Genomic DNA, 23,069 nt, shown 5'->3' on the forward strand with positions numbered 1-23,069 from the left:
GGCCTAATGAAATCATTTAAATTGACTGATTTCTTTATATGAACTGTAACTCTTCTTGTAAAATCTTTGAAATTGTTGCATTTTGCGTTTATATTTTTGTTCAGTGTATATATGCCTTAATAAATTTAAAAAATTGACTCTTAGCTTTCATTTGACAGCCAATTTGACCTGCTCTTATGAACTTCACATGTTGGTGCTCGTGTCCTTTTACATGGAAATGCCTATATATTGCATAGTACCGGTATTCCTAAAACTATACTTTCCAGAGAAATATTGGAAATCAAGGCTAAGAGATGCAGCAAGGATTTCAGTATAATACTGTGGTGGATGACTATGAGAGCCAGTCACACGGTGGATGGTGTCTATGCTGCTGTGCTGTCATCCTACTGTGTTGGATAACATCAAAGTGCTGCTAGGTATACTTAGAGGTTGAAGAGGATAGGATAGTGTGAGATAATCTCTCCGTCTGACAGTTTGTGTGTGTTTCTCTGTACTGTATGAGTGTTTGTCTTGCCCCCTCAGTGAGTAGCCGATCATTGCTGTTCCATTACCATGCACTACAATGAAAGGTCTGATTGCAGTGTTAACACCATGGACAGGCCTGTCTATTGTCTGCATTATGCTGTGTGTGTATGGTAACGGTGAGTGAGTGATTATGTTATGTATGTGTGTGTGTGTCCCTTTCAACAGCATCTCTCTGGCTGTGTGTGTGTGTGTGTGTGTGGTGAGAGATATGACCTGTTGGTGATACAATATGGGAGACGAGTGTATCTGTGAATATAAACATAATGTTATGAGTATGTCTGAGTTGATATGCCAACATCTCTCCTCCTGGTGGATATGAATTTAGAATAGGGGTTATAATGGTTATGTGTGGTCATGCTTATGCATAAATGTACTCAATATGTGTCATCCCCCCCTCTCTGTAGAAAAGGGTGGGGTCTGCTTCTAAAGAAAATACCCTCCATCTGTAATAGACTAATCTAACATCCTCTCTTGTTTTTTCTCATGTCTACTCTTTCCTGTCCTTCACCTCTCCTCTGAGAGAAGGAGGGATGAAAAAAGCAGGGAGAGCGGGTGTGTCCTGGAGGGGGATGATAAAAGCAGGGAGAGCGGGTGTGTCCTGGAGGGGGATGATAAAAGCAGGGAGAGCGGGTGTGTCCTGGAGGGGGATGATAAAAGCAGGGAGAGGGGGTGTGTCCTGGAGGGGGATGATAAAAGCAGGGAGAGGGGGTGTGTCCTGGAGGGGGATGATAAAAGCAGGGAGAGGGGGTGTGTCCTGGAGGGGGATGATAAAAGCAGGGAGAGGGGGTGTGTCCTGGAGGGGGATGATAAAAGCAGGGAGAGCGTGTGCGTGTGTGTGTGTGTGTGGAAAACGTACAAAAACAGATAAAACATTTATATTTTACTGTCATTATGTTACCAAACTTTACAGCTGCACACACAAACAGGGTTTAACCCCTACCTGTAACCTCCATAAAATACACTTCCCAATTTACTGTGTATGTGTGTTTGTGTCTGTGTGTCTGTGTGATGGGAAGGAGGTCCACCTCCTTAAATTGGGACACAGTCAGCAATGTAACGAGTGTGTTGTTTATGTGTCTCAGGGGTGTAGATGGCAATAGCACAGCACAGTGTGACCTGAATTGATTTCTGTTAGAAATAACCAAAGATTGGAAATTGGATCCTTTGGCAGAAGCACTGGTTTTTCAGATGGGCCTGTTACAGTCATGTTAGGACTACTGATCATAGAATGACAGTAGGATTTGTTTTGGGGCCTCGTTGGATGTAGGCCAACTCAATGGTGACTGTGATTATAATGATGATGAAAACTTAGAAAATAATGACTAGAATAATCTGGAATAAATAGATTATATTTCTATCAGGGCAGGGTAGCCTAGTGGTTAGAGCGTTGGACTAGTAACTGGAAGGTTGCAAGTTCAAACCCCCGAGCTGACAAGGTACAAATCTGTCGTTCTGCCCCTGAGCAGGCAGTTAACCCACTGTTCCTAGGCCGTCATTGAAAATAAGAATTTGTTCTTAATTGACTTGCCTAGTTAAAAAATTAAATCAATAAAACACATACAATTTTGATGGTGGTTATGATAATGATGATGGTCCTTAATGATGATGGTCTTGGTCCTTAACAGAATACGTGGAAAATGTGGACAACTACAAATACCTAGGTGTCTGGTTAGACTGTAAACTCTCCTTCCAGACCCACATCAAACATCTCCAATCCAAAGTTAAATCTAGAATTGGCTTCCTATTTTGCAAAAAAGCATCCTTCACTCATGCTGCCAAACATACCCTTGTAAAACTGACCATCCTACCAATCCTCGACTTCGGCGATGTCATTTACAAATTAGCCTCCAATACCCTACTCAACAAATTGGATGCAGTCTATCACAGTGCAATCCGTTTTGTCACCAAAGCCCCATATACTACCCACTATTGCGACCTGTACGCTCTCGTTGGCTGGCCCTCGCTTCATACTCGTCGCCAAACCCACTGGCTCCATGTCATCTACAAGACCCTGCTAGGTAAAGTCCCCCCTTATCTCAGCTCGCTGGTCACCATAGCATCACCCACCTGTAGCACGCGCTCCAGCAGGTATATCTCTCTGGTCACCCCCAAAACCAATTCTTTCTTTGGCCGCCTCTCCTTCCAGTTCTCTGCTGCCAATGACTGGAACGAACTACAAAAATCTCTGAAACTGGAAACACTTCTCCATCACTAGCTTTAAGCACCAACTGTCAGAGCAGCTCACAGATTACTGCACCTGTACACAGCCCACCTATAATTTAGCCCAAACAACTACCTCTTTCCCTACTGTATTTATTTTATTTATTTTGCTCCTTTGCACCCCATTATTTTTATTTCTACTTTGCACATTCTTCCACTGCAAATCTACCATTCCAGTGTTTTACTTGCTATATTGTATTTACTTTGCCACCATTACCTTTTTTTGCCTTTACCTCCCTTATCTCACCTCATTTGCTCACATCGTATATAGACTTGTTTATACTGTATTATTGACTGTATGTTTGTTTTACTCTATGTGTAACTCTGTGTCGTTGTATGTGTCGAACTGCTTTGCTTTATCTTGGCCAGGTCGCAATTGTAAACGAGAACTTGTTCTCAACTTGCCTACCTGGTTAAATAAAGGTGAAATAAAAATTTAGTAAAAACACTCAGACCAGGACTAGGAATGTAGTGTTGTTGTCATGGTGACCACCCACTGCCCAATCACACAGTCGGTCAAGGTGTGAACCCAGAGGTGAAAAGTCAAAGGTTATGTAGACTCACTAATGAGGGAGGACCAAAAACTTTTCAGAACAACTATCATTTTTCTTTCCTGCACCTTAAAATCCCATTGTAAGAATCAGGGCTGGCCCTAGCCATAAGTAACATACACCGCTAGGGGGCCTGTCATGACAAATGACGGGCCCCCTAGGCAGTGTCCCCCTGCCGAAAAGCCCCCCCCACAGCGTCTGTTGCTAAGGCCGTTGCTAGAAAGTGCCAAATTCTACCAGGGCCACGTAATGGAAGGAGAAAATCGATAGCACCGTTGATATGCTGGTTGTTATGTTCTGAGGCGTGCGGAGAGAGAAGACCACGCAGTCAAAAGACAGGTGGAAATGCGATCATTGTTACAGGTTATTTACGCTATTTAAGATATGTTTTAGCTTTAAATCTCGCAGATTATTGGAGGATAAAGTACAAAACATGATCCATGCATAGTCATTGATGTTTACTTGCTTGCAAAACTTGATTGAAAACCTTGATTTAGCTAGCATGAGCATGCTGTAAGCAAGCATGAAAACTGCAAACGATGGATGCAAACACTACTGTGAGGTAAGACCACTTTTCCAAATCTCTTTGTTTATCTAGCTATCTATTTAAGCTAAGCTTTGTTTGCATTGTATTATTTCAGTTTGTAGAAATTCAGTTGATCTAAATAGCTATCTCTTATACTAAGTAGCCAATGACAAGTGTTATGACAAGTGCTATATCAGCTGTAAAATGTTAAAAGGTGAACTCCATGAATTAATCTTCTGGTCACCATGAGTGATCAGATTGTACCTGGGTCTACCATTAGAGAGGCTAGGTTCAGACTACAGGCCTATTCAGGCCTATACCAGGGAAATGCATTAGGTGAAGCACCTGTATTAGTAGATCATAGGAAACCCTATTTCAGTGAGGTTATTTTAGCAATAACAGTACCTATTGAATACCAATGTATGTGTGTAAATGAATTGATTTCTTGCTGAATTACTACATTCATGATAGGTAATTGATCCTTTATTTGTCTTGTCCCATACAAGGATGCCATGGTGTGGGCCTCTGTCAAACAACTTCCTCCCAGCAACAACAGAAATGCGAGCTGAGCTTTCAAAAATCACATCAGGAGGCAAGATATTTGTTTACATTGCACAATTAATTATCAGATAATGGAACTTTTCTATTAGCGTAATGTCTCAATTACACGCAGTATGTTGCCGTTCTTTATTAAAGCCCCTCTGGAATCCATACCATCACTGCAGTGAGTGCAACTTCAACCATGTCAATCAGTAAACGGTGAGTGACAAACAAGGGAAACATCTCAATAGTCCAAATGGCTTCTCTCCCTGTGTCTTCTTAATCTGCACTAACGAAACATATCTGGATGGTGTAACACCTATCATCTCTCCCTTCTGTTTCAATCTTACTACCTCCGGTCTCCTGATTCTTCCTTCTCCTCATCACGTTAGTGGATCTCTCCTCTTTCTCCAGACAAAATCCTGTGTCTAATGACATCCGATTGCCCAACAACCTGCCCACTCCACTCGACTCGACTCAAACCCCTCCTGCCTCCTATTGTCTGACCACTGGCTGCTTTCTCTCCAACTTCGACTTCCAGTCGTACCCCTACTCAAGAAACTAACATATCTCAGACAGGTATACTTTTCTATCTAAAACTTGATATATCTTGAATATTACTTAGCCCAGCTTCTATACCGAGATTTTGTATTTCGGTTTAGCATTTTAACATGAACCTGTTTTGCAACCTATTTATATGTCGCTGCAGACAGGAAGTAGAATGGAGCGTGTACGCACAAACATCGACATCCATGTTTTGATTTGAAGGGGGTTGTTGCATATAACAATTGGATTGAATTATTTCCTGGCCATCACTCGGTGATGCAAGCAATGCATTTATTTTCAGAACCGTCCACTGACCACGGATATACAGTGCCTTGCGAAAGTATTCGGCCCCCTTGAACTTTGCGACCTTTTGCCACATTTCAGGCTTCAAACATATAGATATAAAACTGTATTTTTTTGTGAAGAATCAACAACAAGTGGGACACAATCATGAAGTGGAACGACATTTATTGGATATTTCAAACTTTTTTAACAAATCAAAAACTGAAAAATTGGGCGTGCAAAATTATTCAGCCCCCTTAAGTTAATACTTTGTAGCGCCACCATTTGCTGCGATTACAGCTGTAAGTCGCTTGGGGTATGTCTCTATCAGTTTTGCACATCGAGAGACTGACATTTTTTCCCATTCCTCCTTGCAAAACAGCTCGAGCTCAGTGAGGTTGGATGGAGAGCATTTGTGAACAGCAGTTTTCAGTTCTTTCCACAGATTCTCGATTGGATTCAGGTCTGGACTTTGACTTGGCCATTCTAACACCCGGATATGTTTATTTTGGAACCATTCCATTGTAGATTTTGCTTTATGTTTTGGATCATTGTCTTGTTGGAAGACAAATCTCCGTCCCAATCTCAGGTCTTTTGCAGACTCCATCAGGTTTTCTTCCAGAATGGTCCTGTATTTGGCTCCATCCATCTTCCCATCAATTTTAACCATCTTCCCTGTCCCTGCTGAAGAAAAGCAGGCCCAAACCATGATGCTGCCACCACCATGTTTGACAGTGGGGATGGTGTGTTCAGCTGTGTTGCTTTTACGCCAAACATAACGTTTTGCATTGTTGCCAAAAAGTTCAATTTTGGTTTCATCTGACCAGAGCACCTTCTTCCACATGTTTGGTGTGTCTCCCAGGTGGCTTGTGGCAAACTTTAAACGACACTTTTTATGGATATCTTTAAGAAATGGCTTTCTTTTTGCCACTTTTCCATAAAGGCCAGATTTGTGCAATATACGACTGATTGTTGTCCTATGGACAGAGTCTCCCACCTCAGCTGTAGATCTCTGCAGTTCATCCAGAGTGATCATGGGCCTCTTGGCTGCATCTCTGATCAGTCTTCTCCTTGTATGAGCTGAAAGTTTAGAGGGACGGCCAGGTCTTGGTAGATTTGCAGTGGTCTGATACTCCTTCCATTTCAATATTATCGCTTGCACAGTGCTCCTTGGGATGTTTAAAGCTTGGGAAATCTTTTTGTATCCAAATCCGGCTTTAAACTTCTTCACAACAGTATCTCGGACCTGCCTGGTGTGTTCCTTGTTCTTCATGATGCTCTCTGCGCTTTTAACGGACCTCTGAGACTATCACAGTGCAGGTGCATTTATACAGAGACTTGATTACACACAGGTGGATTGTATTTATCATCATTAGTCATTTAGGTCAACATTGGATCATTCAGAGATCCTCACTGAACTTCTGGAGAGAGTTTGCTGCACTGAAAGTAAAGGGGCTGAATAATTTTGCACGCCCAATTTTTCAGTTTTTGATTTGTTAAAGAAGTTTGAAATATCCAATAAATGTCGTTCCACTTCATGATTGTGTCCCACTTGTTGTTGATTCTTCACAAAAAAATACAGTTTTATATATTTATGTTTGAAGCCTGAAATGTGGCAAAAGGTCGCAAAGTTCAAGGGGGCCGAATACTTTCGCAAGGCACTGTACATGTACCCTCCGACGTGTTAAAAGCGTAGCAAAACATTGCACAGACACAGGTCGGTGTGTAAGTCACACAGTGGGTTTGCTTGGTTATTACTGCAGTGGTGTTGTAACATGTGCGGCCCGTCCATGGTATTCATTTCGTAGTGGATGACGGGTCGCGGTCATACAGGTCAATTCAGTTAGAAGGGTGCTCTTACAGTATACAATTTTGAGTATTATAGAAAATAGTGTGCCATTTTAGTGTATTTGGCCAGTTTAAGAGAGTTAATAATTATTAGTTGGTCAAGCCTAAGATGGCGTTGGGGCATGTTACGTTTGAAATTGTATGTGGGTCCCACTCTTTCCGTGGTTCTTGTAGGAATTAGTCATATTCCATCCGTTTTTAAAAGGAGGTGAAGAATCTAAGAAAGATCAATTGAGTACAGTAGAGTTCAGTACAGTCCTCAGAGCATGCGCAGACCAGTGTGTGTTTACGGATGTATTCAATCAATCCTTATCCCAATCTGCTGTCCCCACATGCTTCAAGATGGCCACCATTGTTCCTGTTCCAAAGAAAGATAAGGTAACTGAAATAAATGACTATCCTCTGTCATCATGAAGTGCTTTGACAGACTAGTCAAGGATCATATCACCGTCACCATAGACCCACTTCAATTTGCTTACCGCCCCAATAGGTCCACAGACGATGCAATCGCCATCACACTGCCCTATCCTATCTGGAAAAGATCTATGCCTATTTAACCAGTTGGCTTTAGGGGGCGCTATTTTAGTTTTTGGATGAAAACGTTCCCGTTTTAAACAAGATATTTTGTCACGAAAAGATGCTCGACTATGCATATAATTGACAGATTTGGAAAGAAGACGCTCTGACGTTTCCAAAACTGCAAAGATATTGTCTGTGAGTGCCACAGAACTGATGTTACAGGCGAAACCCAGATAAAAATCCAACCAGGAAGTGCCGCATTTTTTGAAACCGCCTCATGCCAATGACTCCTTATATGGCTGTGAATGAGCTACGAATGAGCTTACGTTTTCCACGTTTTCCCCAAGGTGTCTACAGCATTGTGACGTCTTTTTAGGCATTTCCCTTGAAGAATGGCTGTAAGGGACCATATATGGCATGTGGTCACATGGTGTCTCCCGCAGAAAACCTTGCGTAAAATACTGAGGTAGACATTTTTCCAATCACTTCTTATTAGAAACCAACTGCCTCTACGGATATATTATCAAAATATATTTGTTAAAAACACCTTGAGGATGGATCCTAAATAACGTTTGCCGTGTTTCTGTCGATATTATGGAGCAAATTTTGAAAAATGTTTGGCGTTATAGTTGTAGCATTTTAGCTTCGATTTCTCAGCCAAGCATGATGAACAGCTATTTCGCCTACAAAAAATAATATTTTTGGAAAAAAGGAACATTTGCTATCTAACTGGGAGTCTCCTGAGTGAAAGCATCTGAAGTTCTTCAAAGGTAAATGATTTAATTTGGTTGCTTTTCTTATTTTCGTGAAAATGTTGCTTGCTGCCAGCAGAGCCTAGCATAGCATTATGCCATGATAAACTTACACAAATGCTTGTCTAGCGTTGGCTGTAACGCATATTTTGAAAATCTGAGATGACAGTGTTGTTAACAAAAGGCTAAGCTTGTGTTTGAATATATTTATTTCATTTAATTTGCGATTTTCATGAATAGGAAAAGTTTATAGGGGTATTTATGTCCGTTGCGTTATGCTAATGCATTTGAGGCTATGATTACGCTCCTGGATACGGGTTTACTCGTCGCAAAAGGTTAAGAATGCTGTTCATTGACTACAGCTCAGCATTCAACACCATAGTACCCTCCAAACTCATCATTAAGCTTGAGACCCTGCGTCTCGACCCTGCCCTTTGCAACTGGGTCCTGGACTTCCTGACGGCCGCCCCCAGGTGGTGAAGGTAGGAAACAATATCTCCACTCCGCTGATCCTCAACACTGGGGCCCCACAAGGGTGCGTTCTCTACCCCCTCCTGTACGCCTCCAACTCAATCATCAAGTTTTCAGACAATACAACAGTGGTAGGCTTGATTAATAACAATGACGAGACAACCTACAGGGAAGACTTGAGGGCTCTCAGAGTGTGGTGTCAGCAAAATAACCTCTCACTCAATGTCAGCAAAACAAAAGAGATGATTGTGGACTTCAGGAAAGGGATCCATATCGACAGGACAACAGTGGAAAGTTTTAAGTTCCTTGGTGTACATATCACTGACAAACTGAAATGGTCCACGCACACAGACAGTGTGGTGAAGAAGGCGCAACAGCGCCTCTTCAACCTCAGGAGGCTGAAAAAATGTGGCTTGTCACCAAAAACCCTCACTAACTTTTACAGGTGCACAAACGAGAGTATCCTGTCGGGCTGTATCACTGCCTGGTACGGCAACTGCACCACCCAAAACCTGCAAGGTTCTCCAGAGGGTGGTGCGGTCTGCACAACACATCACCGGGGGCAAACGTCCTGCCCTCCAGGACACCTACAACACCCGATGTCACAGGAAGGCAAAAAAAGATAATCAGGACAATAACCACCCGAGCCACTGCCTGTTCACCCTGCTTCCATCCAGAAGGCGAGGTCATTACAGATGCATCAAAGCTGGGACAGAGAAATTAAAAAACAGCTTCTATCTCAAAGCCATCAGATTGTTAAACAGTCACCACTAGCACAGAGAGGTGGCTGCCTACCTACAGACTTGATATCATTGGCCACTTTAATACATGGAACACTAGTCACTTTAATAATGCCTCTTTAAGAATGTTTACATATCTCGTATTATTCATCTCATATGTATATAATGAATACTGTATCCTTCACTATCTATTCTTTACTATCTATTGTATCTTAGCCGCTCTGCCACTGCACATCCATATATTTTATACTTATATATTCTTATCCCATTCCTTTACTAGATTGTGTGTATTAGGTTTTGTTGTGGAATTTGTTAAATATAAGGTTTTGTTGTGCAATTGTTAGATATTACCTGTTAAGATACTGCTGCAGTGTGATTTGAGTAGAGTATAGTTCAGTTCTGTAAAGTGTAATACAATTGAGCAAATTATACTGTACTCTACTGTCCTGTACTCTACTATACTAAACTCTACTGTACAGTACAGTAGTGTACAGACCTATACTCTACTTTTCTTTACTTTACTGTAGTGTGTTCTACTGTACTGTTCTGTGCTGTCCAAACTTGTGAAACAGACATCTATGACTGGTTCAGAGTTGGAATGAACCCATTTCATGAAGCTCCTGACGAACAGTTATTGTGCTGACGTTGCGTCCAGAGGCCGTTTGGAACGAAGTGTTGCAAATGAGGACAGGCAATTTTTATGCGCTACCCACTTCAGCACTCCGCGGTCCTGTTCTGTGAGATTGTGTGGCCTACCACTTCGCGGTTGAGCCGTTGTTGCTCCAAAACATTTCCACTTCACAATAACATCACTTACAGTTGACCGGGGCAGCGATAGCAGGGAAGAAATTTGACCAAATTACTTGTTGGAAAGGTGGCATCCTATGACGGTGCCACGTTGAAAGTCACTGAGTTCTTCAGTACGGGCCATTCTATTGCCAGTGTTTGTCTATGGAGATTGCATGGCTGTGTGCTTGGTTTTGTACACCTGTCAGCAATGGGTGTGGCTGAAATAGCCAAAACCACTGACTCAAGAGAAAATTTTCCTTGAGAATTGTTTTTGTTGACAATTTTGCGAGAATGAATCAGTCACTCAGATATGACCCAGTCACTCAACATTGCAAAATGTGTAGAATTGCAGGACATTTGCTGTAAAAACTGAACATTTCTCTTTTTGCCCCATGGCAAAATTAGTACATTTGCATGAAATTAGTTATAAAATTGCAAAATATTATTTCTGCCCCATGGCAAAATGTTTGGAATTGCAACTAAATTAACTCTAAAACTTAATTTATTTCCCCCCTCCATCAAAAGGGGAGTCACTAAAATGTTTAGCCTGCGAGATAGGGGCCCCCGAACAAAATGTTGATTAGGGCACCAAAAGGGTAAGCAGACAAGTGAGTTGAAAAAAAGTCTGATTTTGACCAGCATAATGATTTTGATACATGTTTTATCACTTAAAAATATGCCAGAGTATTGGCATTCACCTGCCCAAACCCCATCCCACCCTTATAGGCAGCCAACTTAGGGGAAACCCTGATCCTGCTTTTTTTACTGGTAGGACTTGGTCACTGCAGATGAAGCTGCATTCTTACATTGACTGACTGGTTTCCTAGAGGAATAGGGAGAGCCATAAAGAGGTAGACTCCTCTTTTGCTGCAGTAATATATGTTTTAGACTTATATGTTTTAGTCAATCTTGGGGTTGCCATACCTGAGGTAGGTAGTCTACAGATTCAAATTAATTTGGAGAACATATCCCAATATCATCAATTCAGTATTGATGTTTTCCTGAGCGCGAGCACAGTACTGTTATTTTTATGCTGTCATGATCTCAACAGGGCTTCGCTGCCTGGCGTATGCAGCTCTATTCTACCGTGAACTAAAAAGCATTCTGATTAATAATGAATGTGCTTTCCTTTTAGTTCGTGGACATTGTCTACCACCACAGTCAACAACTCAATCAATACGGCAACACACACATAGCGCCGAACTAATTCAGTTCAAATTGTATAATATTGACGACGTTCAAATATGCCCCTAAATAGTGTTGTCGTTTAGCGACGTTTGGTCACGGTGGCATCGGGCTGAGCTGCGAAGCTCTCATATCTAGTCGAACGCTTCAGCCACTTCAGGCTGGTGGCGACTGGTCGATTCAAAGGTTGAAATAGTGTCCAATATCGCGTTTTGCAGAGGAAAACGGAGAGAATGATTCAAAAGCAGTCTCTGACTCAGTGCTGGGAAATGCAACATAAATATAGTGAACATTTGGAGAGCCTACACATGAATTACATAAACGTTTAAATTGTTCATTTTACGCATGTTCCGATTTATAACACTATAATTACATGGTTTACTTTGACAATTAATTAATATCTATATAGCATCATTCGTGTGTTTATTTCTGTTGCTTATTGAATTTGGTGCGATAAGTTTTTTCTTCTTCATTCCATACAAAAATCCTGCAGTAACCTAAGCCACGAGCGCCATATGACAACACCAGAGACCTGCATTCAACAGATAACACATAAACACACACGTCTACTTCAAGGCTACAGTAGCCGCAAACACTTAGCTGAAGGACCGAAATGTGTTAATTTACCGTTGGTTGAAAGTCAACAGTTTGGTAGAAGCTGGGTCCACACTGTTCATTTCCCCCATGCGATACCAGTCTATCACTCAGAGTTTGTTTTCCTATTTCTTCTTATTCACTAGGACTCATACTGGTTTCAAACTCCCTATTCTTACTCCTTGTTTTCCCCACTGCATTCAATTCGGCTATTCTCCTTCCTTGCGCGCGCAGTTGATGCCGATGAGACTGGTATGCCCTTGCAGCATGTGGCAGCAGGGGGTTTCCTAGCAAAACTCCGTGCGGATTAGTGGCGTAATATGTGTGTGCGTCTCTGTCTCTCTCCTTTTCTCTCTACATTTACAGTTTGCGCGGTCCACGACGAGCACAGAGCACAAACTCCTCATATGACCCTGGAATTTTATCGACACCAGCCCACATCACTGGTCTTGCTGCCAACTACCCCCCTCTCCCAAATATTTAGTCTTCTTAAAAAGTCATCCATAGTACTTTATTAATAAGTGAAATACAAAGTTGTTTAATCTAACACATCCAAGCAGGAATGCATATACTGTATATTACTGTCAAAATTGGACTCCAGAATGTCCTGATTTAGTTTTGTTCAATAGAGATGAATTACATACATCTTTATGTGCACTAACTAATATCATAGGTTAATTCATTTGGGGTTCAACACCTGAGGAAGTAGATACTCAAAACACATTAACTAGATTGCTAACTCTAAATATGTGGCCGACTGCCTCAATCTGTGTTTTTGACATTGGATAAAAGTAAAGACTCAGAGCTACAAAATGGTATGTCATACACTGCAGTTGAGGAACAATGGGAAAGTAATTCTGCTTTGAAAGTTGATAAACTTGTAACTCCACTTTCGAGAAAAATGGCCTTGAATGTTTTGGTACACCTACTGGAGGGCTCTTCTTTGCCTACACCCATTCAGCATCATTCACACCCTCTTAAGCCTTAGCCCCACCCATCTCTTTAAGAATTCACCTGTGAGGCCATGTGCTAAACATAGTAAATTAGGTAGTGTAAATATACACTTTATCTAGTCCTTGGATTATATTCTAATATGACTTTGGTGCAGGTGTTCTTCACCTTAGTGTCTCTGGTAAACTCACACTATATCAAATAAATCTATGTTTATTTGTCACATTGCACAGGATGCAGAAGGTGTAAACGGTACAGTGAAATGGTTACTTCCATATTTGATGGGTCATGTGAAAGAAAAGCTATATCCATCCCCCAGCAACATCTAGCTAAGTGGATGGATCACTATTGTCTAGACATGTTAATGAAATATAATAGATGGCCGTAATCACCCACAGACACACCTGGCTAACTTGATGGGTCATGTAATCATCTGGCAAAGTGGAGTATTTTGTATAGACATGTAGCTAGCTACAAACACACCAGGCAGGTCCGAGATACTGTTGTGAAGAAGTTTAAAGCCGGATTTGGATACAAAAAGATTTCCCAAGCTTTAAACATCCCAAGGAGCACTGTGCAAGCGATAATATTGAAATGGAAGGAGTATCAGACCACTGCAAATCTACCAAGACCTGGCTGTCCCTCTAAACCTTCAGCTCATACAAGGAGAAGACTGATCAGAGATGCAGCCAAGAGGCCCATGATCACTCTGGATGAACTGCAGAGATCTACAGCTGAGGTGGGAGACTCTGTCCATAGGACAACAATCAGTCGTATATTGCACAAATCTGGCCTTTATGGAAGAGTGGCAAGAAGAAAGCCATTTCTTAAAGATATCCATAAAAAGTGTTGTTTAAAGTTTGCCACAAGCCACCTGGGAGACACACCAAACATGTGGAAGAAGGTGCTCTGGTCAGATGAAACCAAAATTGAACTTTTTGGCAACAATGCAAAACGTTATGTTTGGCGTAAAAGCAACACAGCTGAACACACCATCCCCACTGTCAAACATGGTGGTGGCAGCATCATGGTTTGGGCCTGCTTTTCTTCAGCAGGGACAGGGAAGATGGTTAAAATTGATGGGAAGATGGATGGAGCCAAATAAAGGACCATTCTGGAAGAAAACCTGATGGTGTCTGCAAAAGACCTGAGACTGGGACGGAGATTTGTCTTCCAACAAGACAATGATCCAAAACATAAAGCAAAATCTACACTGGAATGGTTCAAAAACATATCCAGGTGTTAGAATGGCCAAGTCAAAGTCCAGACCTGAATCCAATCGAGAATCTGTGGAAAGAACTGAAAACTGCTGTTCACAAATGCTCTCCATCCAACCTCACTGAGCTCGAGCTGTTTTGCAAGGAGGAATGGGAAAAAATGTCAGTCTCTTGATGTGCAAAACTGATAGAGACATACCCCAAGCGACTTACAGCTGTAATCGCAGCAAAAGGTGGCGCTACAAAGTATTAACTTAAGGGGCTGAATAATTTTGCACGCCCAATTTTTCAGTTTTTGATTTGTTAAAAAAGTTTGAAATATCCAATAAATGTCGTTCCACTTCATGATTGTGTCCCACTTGTTGTTGATTCTTCACAAAAAAATACAGTTTTATATCTTTATGTTTGAAGCCTGAATTGTGGCAAAAGGTCGCAAAGTTCAAGGGGGCCGAATACTTTCGCAAGGCACTGTATTTCAAAAAATCTGCGGTAGCAAGGATTATCTACACATACTGAGCAGCTCATGTTATAGACAGAAGCGTGCTACATGGTAGACTAATCTGAACTCATCTCTGGGCATGTCCAGCCCTTCCATTATCTCAGCCAATCATGGCTAGCGGGAAGGTTCCTGACTTTTTCCAACTAGGCTCATAATTTAACAATTTTATTCTTATTTAGTGATGGCATACACGTTTTTATGAAGGCACATAAAAGGTCACATGTTCCAGAAGGCATTACTGCCAAAAAATGCATTTTGATAACGTTTCTTTTTTCAAATACCTCTCCTCTGAAGTGGTGACATACGTCTAGCTTCTTGAAACGCGTCACATACAGTATAATACCCACTGCTAGTAGGCATGTATTCATCCAACACTAAATGTAATGTCCTAAAAAACTTTACAGGCTTTACTACCCATGAGACCTATAGGCCCTGGTTAAAAGGGAATAGGGGTCATAGGGAACATAGGGAATAGGGGGCCATTTGGGACACATCCTAGTTCATGTTAGAGTGGGAAACATAGCATAGCTTACTGTACATTTTCTTCCAGCCTCCTAATTGCCACTTGACACTCAGGAGTTCAAATGTTCTAAAGCGTAGAACCCTGTGAGTTTCTTTGACATTCATGGTAATCCAAGAGCAGGGGCAAATTGACCAACTGGCAATTCTGGCAGATGCCAGATGGGCTGGACCATTTTGTTGTTGGGTGGACTGGTCGAAATTGACACACACACACAAATATATTTTTTTATTAAAAAAAAAATTCTACATATAATTAGTTTTTCTCAACAGCAACTCATTTACATTATATTTGATATGGCTTTGATATATGGAGTGGTGCAAGAAATACGCTCTGGCCATTTGAACTCCTGAGTGTCAAGTGGCAAAAAGGAGTCTGGAAGAAAATGTACAGTAAGCTATGCTATGTTTCCCACTCTAACATGAACTAGGGTGTGTCCCAAATGGCCCCCCATTCCCTATGTTCCCTATGACCCCTATTCCCTTTTAACCAGGGCCTAGGATAGAATTTGGGATGCAGACATATTATTGGTCACCTGAGGGTGCCTACATATGAAGATCACAAATATTTTTTAATTTTACCTTTATTTAACTAGGCAAGTCAGTTAAGAACAAATTCTTATTTTCAATGACGGCCTAGGAACAGTGGGTTAACTGCCTGTTCAGGGGCAGAACGGCAGATTTGTACCTTGTCAGCTCGGGGGTTTGAACCTTCCGGTTACTAGTCCAACGCTCTAACCACTAGGCTACCCTGCCTTCAAATACAAGGTGTGTGTGTGTGTGCATGTGATGTGTGTCAGTCAGTGTTTGTCATTGTGTGTGTATGCACCCGCATTGACAGTTCATCTGACCAATGATTATGTTAGCCACTCTAATAATGTGTGTGTGTGTGTTTAGACCAGGTTTGGTGATCTGTGTAGGTTGAAGTAGGTAACCATGGGCACATTGGGGTAACAGAGATGACAGAATGGGAGGGAGGGGGTTAGAGAGGGGAAGGGGATTACAGTACAATAGATTACCACAATGGTCATCCACCCCGGTCCTAAAGATCTATAGTAGGGCGTGCAGGTTTTTGTTTCTGCCCAGCATTATAACATCTGATACCAAACAGAGACACAAGTAGGCCTATGGCGTTCCATTGTTCACATTTTGAAATCAGGACATTGAGCTGAGACGCATTGAAAAGATACACTAGGGTTGACTGGCGGGAACCCAGTTACCGAGGTTTACTGGGATTTACCGCCCCAAACCACTCCCTTTTCCCAGGATAAATAACTGTGAGAATGGTGTGAAATGGAATTGTTAAATTACAGCAACAGGGAGCCAAAAAATGCTCCTTTAGCTCTTGGAGTCCCATGCAGGAAAGGCTAGACTAGAATAGCTTGCGGGACATATTTTTTTTTTGTTGCATTTATTATTCAAATAGACTATTCGAATAGTGACGTAAACTCTTGTTTGCTGCATGTTAAATACAGCAGCCAATAAAACGTGCGATTGCAGTAGGTGATACCAGTCATCTTCGTGAAGAGAAGTGAAAATGTTCTGCATCTAATCCTAATTCAAGAATGTCATTAGAATGATGAAGATAAGGACAATGAAATGTATTTAATGTCACCGTTGAAAGCGAGGAAGGAATAAAGCAACAATAGAGAGAGAAAGAGGAGGTAGGCTAATAACAGTAGGGGGAATATTATGAAAGGCATATATTCATCAGCCTACTAATAATTAAAACATTTCAATAAAATTCGCTAGCCTATACTTGTAACTTTGTAGGTCTCATGTGCTGCACCAGATGTTCTCTCCCTGCTTTATCATGGTTTGAATGATGTGGGTCATTCCAGTCTATATAATACAATACAGTACATTAATACAGTTCACACCCAAAAAAGATTAGCCTACTGGAGCTAGTTTAATTTATTGACTCAAGAGAGCATATAGCTAGCTACACCTATGGGTTTTTCATTGTGCGTTATGTGCTGTAGCCTATCTCATATATTTATTGGATAACGACACAATCATTTGGGCTTTTTTGGGCTTGGGCTCATTCAATTTTGTTAATGTAGGGCTCATAAAATGTACTTAATGTATTGTTCATCAGGCTCAGGTAGCATTAGGCTTGAATTTCCGATCAAAGCTCTAATCAAATCCAGACACAGGCCTATTTATATGCATTATAATGGTCGGGATGGAACATTTGTAAAATACCAGACAATATTAAACCCTAGGATGCACTCTGTAGGTTATAGAGTAATAATAACTACAACCCTGTAGTTGTTTTATAGTCTGTAGGCCTACTATAAATGACATTGTGAAAGTGATGCTACACAGGAAACATGTTGCATGTTCAAATTTTTTTTATCGAATTAAAGGAAATATAATTGAATACAGTGAAATTCAATGAAATTCAAATGTGTTCAGACCCTGGTTCGATTCCAGGCTGCATCACAACCGGCCAAGATTGGGAGTCCCATAGGGCGATGCACAATTGGCACAGCGTCGTTATGGTTTGTCGGTGTAGGCTGCCATTGTAATTAAGAATGTGTTCTTAGCTGACATGCCTAGTTAAATAAAGGTTAAAAAATAAACTAAAGAAAAACCTTCAAAATATTGAATTGTGCAATCAGAACAGCCTACATTTGGTGGGGCATTGACTACAAGGTGTCGAACTGGGATGCTGTTAACTCCAATGCTTCCCACAGTTGTGTCAAGTTGGCTGGGTGAAGGACCATTCTTGATATCTACGGGAAACTGTTGAGTGTGAAAAACCCAGCAGTGTTGCAGTTCTTGACACACTCAAACCGGTGTGCCTGGCACCTACTACAATACCCCGTTCAAAAGCACTTAAATCTTTTGCCTTGCCCCTTCACCCGCTGAATGTCACACATTCACAATCCATGTCCCAATTGTCTCAAGGCTTAAAAATCCTTATTTAACCGGTCTTCTCCCCTTCATCTACAGTGATTGAAGTGGATATAACAGGTGACATCAATACGGGATCATAGCTTTCACCTGGATTCACCTGGTCAATCTATGTCATGGAAAGAACAGGTGTTACTAATGTTTTGTACAATCAGTGTACATCTTGTACACAAAACATCAAACTTCATTAAATACATGCATATGAAATATTGTTGAAACAATTGATTTTCAGGACAAACTCTTAAAAGTAATGATCAAGGAAAACAAAACCTGGATGCGAATATTGAAAGTTATTATATTTAATGAATCACCTATATGGGGAAAATATTACATTTCCCAGAATGCACTAGTTTAACCCTCATGTTAACCCTGAGGCCTTCAAAAAGAAGCCAAACAAATTAAATGGTTGGCGGAAATCTAATTGGCTATTCTAAGCACTTAAGGTTAAAGGTCAATTGCCCCTTAGAACCAACTTCTCTGGTTTTAAACAGCCTATGTGCCATCGATATGAGGCAGAAACATTGATTCTAGTGTCAAATATGATAATTTTGGTCATGAAGTCAGTCTCGTTCAAAACTGAGTTTTGTTAGTGAGTTCATCACAACTTACTGGAGGATTGGGTATGGATTATGATCATGCCCAGTGCCCATTAACACGAGAGAAACAGCTGTGATGATTGTGCTGTCTCTTTCCAATCATAGCAGCCAGAACCTCCAGACAGTGGGGCCATTATGCAGCACCTCAGACATCGCCAATGTTATGTTGAAATAACCCTTGGCCCTAAGCCGTTTATGAAGTGGCCACTTGCTCATATGTTTGATAGTGTCAATCACTCAAGGCTGCCACATTTGGGGGCAAAATGAGATTTGAGAGGATCAGAGCGCATTTGTATCTCACCTGCAACTTTTCAAAACCCATTTGCGAGCATCTTGTGTCATCTATGAAACACTGTCAGATAGACACACACTCTGGTAATAGATAGTGAGAAAGTTGCAAAAAACAGTACCAAAGCACACACGTCACCACTCGCCAGTGACTTGATAAGCTGATTCTGGACTGGCTGAGCAATGCAGCTAAGCTACTGCTACTACTACTACTACTACTACTACTACTACTACTACTACTACTCGCAGCCAGACTTTCCTGACTTGATAGATTGTATGCAGTGCACTGACTTGAGAAAGTATTGTGTGTAGACTGATGAGGGATTTTTTTTTTTTTTAAATACATTTTAGAATAAGGCTGTAATGTAACAAAATGTGGAAAAAGTCAAGGGGTCTGAATAATTTCTGAATGCACTGTATTTAGAGGTTGACCGATTAATCGGAATGGCCGATTAATTAGGGCCGATTTCAAGTTTTCATAACAATCGGAAATCGGTATATATATATTTTTTTACACCTTTATTTAACTAGGCAAGTCAGTTAAAGAACACATTCTTATTTTCAATGACAGCCTAGGAACGGTGGGTTAACTGCCTTGTTCAGGGGCAGAACGACAGATTTTTACCTTGTCAGCTCGGGGATTTGTTTTTGCAAACTTCCGGTTACTAGTCCAACGCTCTAACCACCTGCCTTACATTGCACTCCACGAGGAGACTGCATGGCAGGCTGACTACTTGTTACGCGAGGGCAGCAAGAAGCCAAGGTAAGTTGCTAGCTAGCATTAAACTTATCTTATAAAAAACTATCAATCTTAACATAATCACTAGTTAACTACACATGGTTGATGATATTACTAGTTTATCTAGCGTGTCCTGCGTTGCATATAATCGATGTGGTGCCTGTTAATTTCTCATTGAATCACAGCCTACTTCGACAAATGGGGCGCATTTGCGAAAAAAAGCACTGTCGTTGCACCAATGTAACTAACCATCAAAATCAATGCCTTTCTTTAAAATCAATACACAAGTATATATTTTTAAACCTGCATATTTAGTTAATATTGCCTGCTAACATGAATTTCTTATAACTAGGGAAATTGTCACTTCTCTTGCGTTCCGTGCAAGCAGTCAGGGTATATGCAGCAGTTTGGGCCGCCCGGCTCATTGCGAACTGTGTGAAGTCCATTTATTCCTAACAGAGGCCGTAATTAATTTGCCAGAATTGTACATAGTTATGACATAACATTGAAGGTTGTACAATGTAGCAGCAATATTTAGACTTAGGAGCGATGGGTAACGATGCTTCGAGGGTGGCTGTTGTCGTTGTGTTCCTGGTTCGAGCCCAGGTAGGGGCGAGGAGAGGGACGGAAGCTATACTGTTACACTGGCAATACTAAAGTGCCTATAAGAACATCCAATAGTTAAAGGTATATGAAATACAAATGGTATACAGATAAATAGTCCTAAAATTCCTATAATAACCTCAACCTAAAACTTCTTACCTGGGAATATTGAAGACTCATGTTAAAAAGAACCACCAGCTTTCATATGTTCTCATGTTCTGAGCAAGGAACTTAAACCTTAGCTTTTTTACATGGCACATATTGCACTTTTACTTTCTTCTCCAACACACCAAATTGAACATGTTTCATTATTTATTTGAGGCTAAATTGATTTGATCGATGTATTATATTAAGTTAAATTAAAAGTGTTCATTCAGTATTGTTGTAATTGTCATTATTACAAATAAATAAATACATTTTTAAAAAACAATCGGCCGATTAATCGGTATTGGATTTTTTTGGTCCTTCAATAATTGGTCCTCCAATAATTGGTACCAATAATTGGTATCGTCGAAAAATCAGTAGACCTCTACACTGTATGCACTGTCTATTTTCAAACATCCCAAATCGGCTCCTATTTCTAGTGATCAGTCTGCGCTCAGACTACCCCTTCTCTCTCAATTCAATTGCCTCTCCACCTCTCTTTCTCTCTCTCTCTCTCTCTCTCTCTCTCCCTCCATCTACCGCCCTCCCTCTATCTCTACCTCCACCTCTCTCTGTCTCTCTTTAATCTCCATGTCTTTGGCTTGATTAACTCTCTGTCTGTTTAACCTTATCTGCTGGGTTGGGGGCTGGGGAGAGAGAGGGAGGAAGAGGGAGACGGACTGCAGTCCTCCAGTACGCCACATACTCACATATCTCGGAGGCTACAGACCAGACAGACAGGCAGGCATTGAGGCAGGCAGGAAGGAAGCACACTGTTGCAGCTGAGAGCGGCTCAACAGCCCGACCACAGCCACTCCTACAGTCCTCCATCACAGACACTCACAGAGAAGGCACACACGCTCACACGCACACACACACACACACATACAACACTGAATTATACAGTAGGTCAGAGAGAGAAAGAGAGAGAGAGGAAAAGAGATGTGGGTGGGGTGTGTGGTGAGTAGGGAAGAAAGAGGGTTGTGGGGGGGGGAGACAGGAAGGGAAGAGAGAGTAGGAGGGCCAGAGAGATGGAGAGTTTAAACATGCACAGTGTGAGTGGAAGAGAAATAGAGAAAGATAGATATAAGTAGAAAGTGAGAGAGAGACACCGAGACATGGGAGGGAATGGAGAGAGGGAAGGAAATGCGAGAGAGATGGACCACAGGAAACAGGGGGGTTACAGTGCCTATAATAAGTATTCCCCAACCTTGGATATATTCACATTTTATTGTGTTAAAGTGTGATTCAAATGGATTTAATTGAGATTTACATTTAATCAGATGCTATTCTGCCAGTGGCAGAAGGCAGAAATACTCATAACACCGGAATTGCACATCAAACAATTACACACACACGTGAAGACACACACACAAACACAGGTGAAATGTGAGACTTGGTCAATCTGATACACCAAGAGAAGTCTGCATATATCGCTCTGCTGTAATTGCTCTGCAGCTCAAGACCACACACACATACACGACACCACAAACACACAACATCACAAAGAGTGCTGGAATGTGAAGCTCAGGTTACAGCTCTGAGGTCATCCATTTTGCATGAGCAGAAAACCACAGCGGTGACATAGTGCATCCTGGGAAAATACCCACACATTCCCAACTACTTATTGGAGGAAAGCATTGACTGTCCTCTCTGAGTTGCTTTGGTGTTTTCTATAAGTGTGTGTTCTCACTTATTTTAGTGTGTGTTGCTATGTTCCCACCCTGAAATGAAACTCTAATAAGCTGACCACACCGCTCGCGAGCGTTGCAATTTTTTTTTTGAAATCTATGTTATTCAATTATTGCACCCACACTGCTCGCGTGTGTCAACAAGCGTTTGCATTACCAAGGGCTAAAATATAACTATTTTCTATTTCTGATGCAGATCGCGCTGCAAGTCCTGCCTCTCCATCTCCTCATTGGTTTATAGAAGCAGGTACCCACATGCCATCTCCTCATTGGTTATACCCACGTGGGTGATTGAAAGACAAACTGTTTTGCCGGTCGGTGTAGTAATACTATGAAAGTTTAGATGCCAATCACCATATAAGTTCAAAGATGAAAAAGCCTGGAAGGAGGAGAGATGACTAGAAACGATTCGGTTGACTGTTTTATGTGTCGATTAATTGTCGGAGTAGAGGACCTTGTGCATTTCAGGTAAAATAACAACTCAATGTGTATATCCCAGGACAAATTAGCTGGCAACAGCAAACTAGCTAAATAGGACAAATTAGCTAGCAAGTGCAAGCTAACTAGCTAAATTGCCATAAATGTTTAATGCTTTTCGACCTGTTCACAATGTTTTTTATGTTTTATATTTTAACCTGCGTGTCGTGATCGCGTTTGGTGTAGGGGGACAAAATACATTTATGCACAATGGTGGACGATGGCATGACAAAGAGTAAGGGATACTGAATAAATGACACCTTGACAATCATGTCAGGATCGAGTTACAAAAAAACAAACAACTGGAGACACATGAACACCCCCACCCTAATTACTGG

The 23,069-nt window shown here is 41.3% G+C and overlaps 1 protein-coding gene across 7 annotated transcripts in view; it reads right to left on the reverse strand.

The window, feature by feature from the left end:
• Positions 1 to 23,069, reverse strand: part of LOC110509517 (GTPase-activating Rap/Ran-GAP domain-like protein 3) — a 178,578-nt gene that overhangs the window by 107,860 nt on the left and 47,649 nt on the right. The window contains exon 1 of one of the 7 annotated variants that reach the window (XM_021590426.2): positions 12,122 to 12,432. The exons of the other annotated variants lie outside the window; for them this stretch is intronic. Coding sequence (XP_021446101.2) covers positions 12,122 to 12,180 — 59 coding nt within the window. The 5' untranslated portion in view covers positions 12,181 to 12,432. Of the gene's footprint in view, positions 1 to 12,121; positions 12,433 to 23,069 lie in introns of those variants that run through there. 7 annotated transcript variants of the gene reach the window in all.

The sequence above is a fragment of the Oncorhynchus mykiss genome, chromosome Y (genome assembly GCF_013265735.2).
Source record: "Oncorhynchus mykiss isolate Arlee chromosome Y, USDA_OmykA_1.1, whole genome shotgun sequence".
Taxonomy (NCBI): domain Eukaryota; kingdom Metazoa; phylum Chordata; class Actinopteri; order Salmoniformes; family Salmonidae; genus Oncorhynchus; species Oncorhynchus mykiss.